At 56.6% G+C, this 8,083-nt stretch overlaps 1 protein-coding gene across 1 annotated transcript; it reads right to left on the reverse strand.

The window, feature by feature from the left end:
* Nucleotides 1-573: 573 nt before the first annotated feature.
* LOC136303596 (serine/threonine-protein kinase pim-1-like) lies at nt 574-5,971 on the reverse strand. The gene is made up of 6 exons (XM_066207218.1): nt 5,645-5,971; nt 4,829-5,008; nt 4,432-4,581; nt 4,088-4,199; nt 3,343-3,477; nt 574-928 (listed from the first exon to the last, which is right to left on the reverse strand). Exons 1-3 carry the CDS (start codon nt 5,888-5,890, stop codon nt 4,567-4,569), a joined length of 441 nt encoding a protein of 146 aa, XP_066063315.1. The 5' UTR covers nt 5,891-5,971; the 3' UTR covers nt 574-928; nt 3,343-3,477; nt 4,088-4,199; nt 4,432-4,566.
* Nucleotides 5,972-8,083: the final 2,112 nt, after the last annotated feature.

Genomic DNA, 8,083 nt, shown 5'->3' on the forward strand with positions numbered 1-8,083 from the left:
GATTTTTGGCCCATTTGGATGATTTGAAGCTAAACCTGGTGAATTTACGGTGGATTTTCGGCACAATTGGCGATTTTAGGCGAAACCGGGCGGTTTTAGGACCGCGCGTTCCCTTGACCCCGCCCCTTTTCTGTCCCAGTTCCCGCCCTTTCCTTGGCCCCGCCCTCCCAGGCCGGGCCCGGGCCCGGGGGAGGAGGAGGAGGGAGGGAGGAAGAGGCGCAGCGGCGGCAGGAGCGGGAGGAGAAGACGAGCGGAGGGAGCGGCGGCTCCAGCGCTCCCTGAACTGGCGGCACCGCCGGGATCATCGCCCCCATCCCGCAGGGGGCCGGGGAGGGGGAGCTCGCCCCCAATATCCCGGGGGGTCCCTGGGTTTGGGGTTTGTTGGGGGGATGTTTGGAGCTCGCAGGGCTCCAAAGCCGAGCAGCAGATGCCCCTCGGGGGGACATCGGGCGCTCCCCGGGAGGTGTTTTTGGGGGGTCCCGGTGCCGGCAGTGGCTGCTCCCAGTATGAGCCCGGTCAGTCCCAGTATGAGCCCAGTCTGTGAAAAACAAGGTTCACTTTCTATGTAAATTTTCAGAAACAGGTTTAATAGAAAATGAGTCAGTTAGGAGATTAAAAAAAAGCTAAGTACGTTTGGCCGGTTGACTTGGCATTTAGCCAAGTCCACACTCTGCTGTATCAGAGTCATTCTTTAAATACCATTTCCATTGTATCAACCTGTTGAATGTTCATATTTTTCCATAAACTAGTTTCCATATTCCGGGAACTGTTTTGCATGGTTCCTCCTTGGGTCCGCTGTTTTAGGGCATGCGTGTTTCTTGGCTGTGTCTTCATTATCACCTCCAGCTTGGGCCTTGGTCCATACTTTCTTCAGATGGTAGATGCTGATAGTTGGTATCTCAATAGCAGAGTCTCCTTTACATGTTCTCTAGATGTTATCCCGACCAAACAGACAGTTTAAGCATACTATATCATCTAGTACCTCCATGCCTAATTTTCTTTACTAATAGCAGAACTAAAAAAAACTTATATCATTACACAATATTCTTAACCATATAGAACACATCTTGCAAAAAGCCAAGTTTATAATATGCATTTATAACACTGGTCACTCCCAGTATGAGCCCAGTCAGTCCCAGTACCCGTAAGTGGGGAGACAGAAGAGGGGGGAGCTTTTTGGGTTCCTGGGACTCCCAGCAGCCCGGGGAGGGTGGGGACTGAATAGATGAGGGACCCCAATAAAAGTGTGACCCCCCAACAGCTGGGACAGGGGGGAACCAGTTTGGGCCTTGGAGCTGCAGGTGGACACAGGCAGCTGCTTCTGCTCCCTCTGTGTGTCCCCGTGTTCAGCAGTGCTGCTCCATCAGTCTGTGCCCAGCAACGGGGAAAAGCCTCAGCCCTGCAGGGCCAGTGGGAAGGGAGCTGCTCCATACAGGAACAGGAAACAAAGGAAGCACATTCTTTAGGATGTGTTTTCTGTTAAAAAAAAAAAAAAAAAAAAAAAAAAAAAAAAGAGAAAACCGGAAAAAATACAAAAGATAAAAACTGCCCCAAAACCGTGTAGTTAAAAGTCTTCCATAAGTGTGGATTAAAAAGATGTAAGTGATGTTTTGAAATGAGAACTCAGTTGCTTTGTAAATGTGCTCGTGGCAAGGATTCATCAGCTGCATTCTTTTGCAGATGTTGGAATTATTTCCTAATATGAAGTAAATTTAAACTTAAAGCAATAGGAAATTGAAAGATGGATTGTGTACGACTGCATCTTGAGTGTAAAAATTTGGCAGTTTGAAACTTGGAGCAAAAGTGTTGCAAATGAAAGTTTTAAATCCCAATGGATTGTGTGACAGCAGTTTTTCCTATACTGTGTGTAGCAGCCCAAGGATTTCATCAGTGGGGTGGTGGGTGCTTTTAGCTTTGTCCTGTGCCACTCTGGGATGTCATGAAACAGGACTTCACCTGCCACCAGCCCGCGTTTCCCTCTGCCACCCCAGCTCCGTGGACCTTGTGTCCCCCAAAGCAGACACAAAGTTTTCCTGCTGCTCTCCCTTTGCACAAATCCACAGAGAGCTGGGATTGTTCCAAGTCTTGTCTCTCCATTGTGCCATATTCCAAAAGAACCAGCAGCCCATCCCAATGAATACAGCGAGTTACACTGATGGTTGTCAGCTCCATTTCCTGCCTAGAAATCCTGAAACTGCTTCTAAATGCTGCTCTCCTCAGCTCTTAGACACCTACTCACACAAAGCTGGGAAAAAATCCCCTGGCTTCCGGCTTACAAGTGAGCCAAAGTTAGAGCTCTGTGGAAAATCTCTATCCATCCCTATCCTTTTAATACATCTGTATGTGAGGTGTGCATGGATGTGTCTTGTATAGAAAGGAAGGAGTGCACAAGCACCGTGCCTGACACTTTCCCTCTCTGTGTTCATTCCATACCCATGGGTACAAAGACATAATGGAAACCCTGGCGCAGACAGAGCCTTCTGTGCATGGATACAGAGACATCCAAGAGCCCCTTGGTCATCCTGCTGGAAGGACGACAAAAAGGGAGTGGGAACTCAGCAGTGAGGAGAGCTGAGGACTGGAGAGCAGCTCTGAATGACACTAAAATGTCTCTGGGCCTCTGAGACATTGCTACTCTTCAGCCAGTGACAGTCCCTAAGCCTGGGACTCAGTCTTCCTCATGCTGAGGGGCACCAAGGAAGGCAACAGTGTGATGGAGACTGGCATGGGCTGGGAACTCACTGGGGAAAAATAGAGAGCATTGTGAAGGAAAAGGCAGGTGGAGGACAGAACTGTTCAGAGAAGAGCTGAGCTACAGCTTGAGCAAGCTTAAAAATGTCATTTGGGGCCATCCCAGATTGATTTCATTTCAGAAGGTATTGAAGAAGTTTATTTTTTGGGCGGTATCATGTTTTCTCTTGGAGATGTACACTGCAAACTTGAGCTGCATTGCCAAAATGCTCAAGGCAAGTCTCTGCTGCAGGGCACACCGTTTCTTCTTTGGCTGATTCCGGCCCGGTGCTGAGCCCAGCAGAGCCCTGGCAGAGCCCAGAGCAGCCTCAGCACCCGCAGAGCCCGGCTGCAAGGACAGAAACCAGAAACCGCCCGCCAGCTGAAGGCTCCTGTGCCCTTGTCCCAGCCGCCCGCGGTGCCCAGGCCACGCTGGCCGTGCTCAGGGCTGGGCCCAAAGCTGCCCATCATTGCTGGCAGGACGTGTGCCCAGCCTGCAGCCAGCCACGGCGCATCCAGCCCTCAGCAGCTGCCCAGAGCAAGATGCTCCTGTGCTGGCTGCCATCTCCCAAAAGCGCTTACCCCACCTGTGCCAAGAAGACGGGGACCCACCTCACGCCATCCACCGCTGGAAGAAAAGCTGCTCCCAAACCACGTCCTCAGCCTTCTCCAAGGGCGCGGCCCATCCACGCCACAGCTGGTCCCAAGCACTTCCCAATCCAAACTGGACACCACCTAGAACACTTCCTTTAGAAAAACAAACAACAAATTAACAGACAAAAAGGGGAAACAAGGGAAAAGGTAAAAGATGTGATCTCTGTCAGGGGCTTGAGGAAGGGCCAATTCCGACATGCTTGGGAAAAACCCACCCACCAGTGAGGGAAGCCCATGCTTTCACTCTTCCCCCCTGCACTGCCCCCCAAAATAATGGTGATCCCAAAGCAAACAAGGGCAGTGGAGCAGCCCAAGCCCTTCCTTGCCTGCAAAGCAAAGCAGCCCATGGACAGGCTCTGGAGTCCCACCTCTGCTCCCACCTGGGGGGTTTGTTTGTGTCGGGCTGGCTGCCCCAGCCCCAGCCCAGGGCACGGTGGGTGGTGGGGGCTGTTGGCAGGGCCAGGAGCCAACTCCCATTTCGTAACCACCCCAGCCTGTGCCCCCAGCCCTGCCAAAAAGCAGCTTGGCAGCCCACTGAACAATCAGTTGGACCTGCCCCAGCAAAGAGAGGAACCTGTGGTTCCTGGACAGGCCGTGCAATGCCCAAATCTGGGAGCATCCCCCTGTGCGTGGACTCATCTGCAAATTGGCTGTGGAGCCTGGCTTTGAAGAAGGTGCCAGAATCGAAGTCAATCATCTTCACCTTTGTGGTGGCCAGGTCCCAGAAGAGGTTTTCATCCTTGATGTTGTCCTCGCTGTCTCCAGCAGCAGCAGCCCCACCTTGTCCAGCTTCTCCAGGGGCTCCTTCTCGTTCCCTGGGGGTGAGACCAGGCTCTCAGGGCTCTGCCCAGGGCCCCAGCTGTCAGTGAACCAGGACAAGCAAAACCAGCCTGGATGGCAGCCACCAGTGCTGGGCAGAGCAGCTCGGCTCCAGCACGAGGGCTGCCTGTGCCCATCCCATGAGCCCTGCGCAGTGACACAGGCAGGACAAAAAGTCTGGGTTGCTCTGCTTCTGATCGCCGAGGCATGTGTGCAGCTGGAACTTACCAGGGCCCTGCATCAAAGTGTGCCTGTGGCTCGCTCCCTTCTTCTATGGCAGGTGAGTATCCTGCATCCAAGGATCACAGAACAGGTCTTCTAATGAGGGCCTGTCCAAGGAGTGCACTGATAAACACCACCTGATCAGATCTTGGCAATCTGGGGAGAGAAACCAGAAGCCGCCAGTCAGTTGGAGAAAGCTCCTGTCCCACTATTCCCATGCCCAGGCCATGCTGCATGTGCTCAGAGCTGGGCCTAAACTTTCCCACCAATTCCCTGTTTTGGAGGAGATCAGGAGAGCAGGACATGTGCCATCTCCTCAGCAGCTGCCAAAGCAGGATGCTCACAAGCCAACTGCTGTTTCCCAGCACTGGTATTCCCCCCGTGCCCAGAGATGAGCATCCACCTTGAGAGAGCCGTTGTGGCAGGGAGAGCTGATGGTCCCAGCTGATCTTCTGACCCCTCCTGAAAGGGTGTCTTCCACAGACCATCTGGTGCAGCAGGATGCCCAGGGACCAGATGGTAGCTGGCTCGCCATAGTACCAGCCACAGTGGCTCCATTCCGGGGGGCTGTAGGATGGTGTTCCTATGGAATACAGATGGAGTTCATCAGGGGGATGCTGCTGCTCCCAGAGCCTGGCCCCAGCATCCCTGGGCATGCGGGGGCTGCACCAGTGGCACGTGGGGTGACCTGCTGCTCTCTCACCAGCACCAGTGACTTGTTTACAAACTCAGGGTTGGAAAAAAAGCTACTAGTGTCGGAAGGGGGCAGCGGAAGCCGTGGCAAGGCCTGGCCATGACATCCAAAGGAAAAACCCACCCAGCGCCGGGGAAAAACCATGCCCTCATCCTCCCTGCCTGCATTGCCCCAAAAAACATTATGAAGCCAGGGCAAATAAGGCAGGCAGAACAGCCCAAGCCCATTCTTGCCTGCACGCCAAACTGGCTGCTGCACTGCTTCTAGCCCCCGCTTCTCTGCTACTCTCACCCACAGGTGTTTTTGTCGAGCTGCCTGCCCCAACCCCAGCGCCAGACCTGGGCAGAGTGGCTGGCAAAGGCTGCCAGCAGGGCTGGAAGCTGGCCCCCCACACACCCCTGCTCAAAAGCCACTTGGCTGAAGACTCAGTGCTGTGTCTGGCAGCAAAAGGGAGAGTCCCTGCTGCCACACCCAGGCTGGGCCATGAGATGCTGGGACCGGGAGCACCCCCCTGCGTGGGCTCACCTGCAAATTGAGTGTATGCTGTCTCTTGCCACAGCCAAAGTCAATCAATTTGGCCTGCCCGGTAGCCAGGTCAACCAAGATGTTCTGGGGTTTGATGTCCCTGTGCAGGACCCCGCAGCTGGTGCAGTGCCGCACGGCTTCCAGGACCTGGCGGAACAGCTCCCGCGCCACCTCCTCGGACAGGAACCTCCGTGCCCGAATGAAATGCTGGAGGTCCTGACACCGCTCCGGGCGCTCCAGCACCATCACGATGTCGTTGGAGAGCTCCACCCACTCCAGCAGCTGGACCACACCAGGGAAGCCAGTGGAGACCCTGTCCAGCAGCACGATCTCCAGCGGTGCGCTGGTGCCGTTGGGCTGTGGGAGGACCACGATGCCGTCAGTGGGGCTGAGGCCCTGCCAGGGGTGGGGAGGCGCTCACCCTGCCCGGGATGTTCTGCACCCTCCAGTGGCCGCACGCCCGCTCTCCCTTGAGGCGTCCTGGCGGATTCCACCCTGCCGGGCCTCGGCTCGTCCCCGCCCGGCACGCCCCGGCTTCTCCCGCTGGCCCCCGCTCACTCACCAGCTCTCCCCAGTGCCGGACGCGGTTCCGTGGCACCCTTTTGATGGCCACCTGCAAGGCAAGGGGAGCAGCGGGCTGAGCTCACCGCCCGCCCTGCCCAGCCCCATCCTCTTCCTCCTCCTCCGCCCTTCTCCTCCTCCTCCTGCACCCCCTCCTCCTGCGCCCGCCGCTCACCGGGGCGCCATCCGAAAGCCGCGTCGCCGCGAAGACAGTTCCGAAGTCGCCGCGCCCCAGCAGCGAACCCAGCCGGTACTGCTCCTGGAGGCCCCGCTGCGCCTTCCCTGCCGGTGAGACGCGGCTGTCAGCGCTCGGCCTGGGGCCAGGAACGGCCCCTGAGCGCCCCTCAACCACCCCAGGCCGGGCATCCCCAGGCGTTCGCTCCTGGGAAGGCGACACTGGCGGCTCGGGGCCGGCGGCCGCGCTGGCCAGCGGCGGAGCTCGGGCCGGGGAAGGCGCAGCGCAGGCGGCGGGAGCGGCCGCGCCGCGTGTGTCCGCGGGGCCCGGGAGGGGCCGGGGCCGGGCTCGGAACAGGCGGAGGCAAAGCGCGGCGATACTGTCCCTGGCCCAGGCACCGATCCCCGCCCAGCACCGCCATCGCCAGGACAGCCAGAGGCGGGCGGAGGCGAGAGCGCGGTGGGAGGCCCGGGGGCGGGGACGGGGCAGCCCCGCCCGGGGCCGGGGGCGGGCCGGGGGCATGGCCCGGCCCTGCAGGGGGGAGGGACACTGGGAGAGGAGGGGGACACCGGGACAGGGAGACTGGGAGCGGGTGTGGGACTGCAGGAGAGGGAGAGGAGAAGCAGGAGGGAGTCGCAAGAGTAGCTTTTTTTTTGCTGCTGCTGCTGCTGCCATTGCTGCCGCTGCTGCCGCTGCTGCCGCTGCAACTGAAGCCCCGGGGCCGTTTTTCCCCGGGGCCGTTTGTCCGTTGCCCGCTCAGCGCCACGCCGAGCCCCGCGCGCCCCGGGGGCAGCCCCTGAGCCTTCCAAACACGGGAACTTTGCCCCGTTGAGCCAAGACCCAGAGCCTTGACTCCTGCACTGTGGCAGAGCAATCCCCTTGGCCGCTGCTGTGCATTGTCCCTGTTGAGGGTCACACACTGTCAGAGAACATTCCTTGAATGCAGAATTCGTACCTGGCCCAAGCACTGCACTTGCGTCTCCAGCATTGCTTTCCAAGAAAAACGGGGGTAGGCAAATTGTGTGTAGCTCATGGTATTTTACAGCGTCCAAAACTTGCCAAGTCATGGATCTTAGAGGTGAGATCCATTTGTAGTTAATGAGATGGAGAAGTAGTGCAAAATGGAAAAGGGGAGCATAGAAATAAATAGAGAAAACCATCTTGGATTGGTTCTTTCCATTTTTGTTTCATTTTTTAAAAGCTGTTTCAGCTTTCCCAGAATCTTCTCCACAGTCCTGTCTGCTCTTTCCAAGAACCCTTCCTGGAGAACGAGCTGCAGCTTCTGTCACTAAATGTCCTACCAACGGCAGCAAGTTTGTGAAGGAAAATAAAAAATGGTTTTACAAATATATTACGGCAAAAGGAAGGCTAAAAACCGACCTTTGTTCTCTGCTGGATGTGGGAGGGAACTTAGGAACTGCAGATGAGGAGATGGCAGAAGTGCTTAACGCCTTCTTTGCCTCAGTCTTTAGTGGGAATATGGCTTGTCCTCAGGACAGCTGCCCTCCTGGGCTGGTAGATGGTGTCAGGGAATAGAATGGTGCCCCTGTTATCCAGGAGGAGGCAGCCAGAGAACTGCTGAGCCAAATGGATGTTCACAGATCTGTGGGCCCAAGTGGGATCCACCACAGGGTGATGAGGGAGCTGGCAGATGAGCTTGTGAAGCCGCTCTCCATCATTTACCAACAGTCCTGGCTCACTGG

Source organism: Chamaea fasciata, unplaced genomic scaffold (genome assembly GCF_029207755.1).
Source record: "Chamaea fasciata isolate MVZ Bird 193981 ecotype frontalis unplaced genomic scaffold, bChaFas1.0.hap1 SCAF_38, whole genome shotgun sequence".
In the NCBI taxonomy this organism is placed as follows: domain Eukaryota; kingdom Metazoa; phylum Chordata; class Aves; order Passeriformes; family Sylviidae; genus Chamaea; species Chamaea fasciata.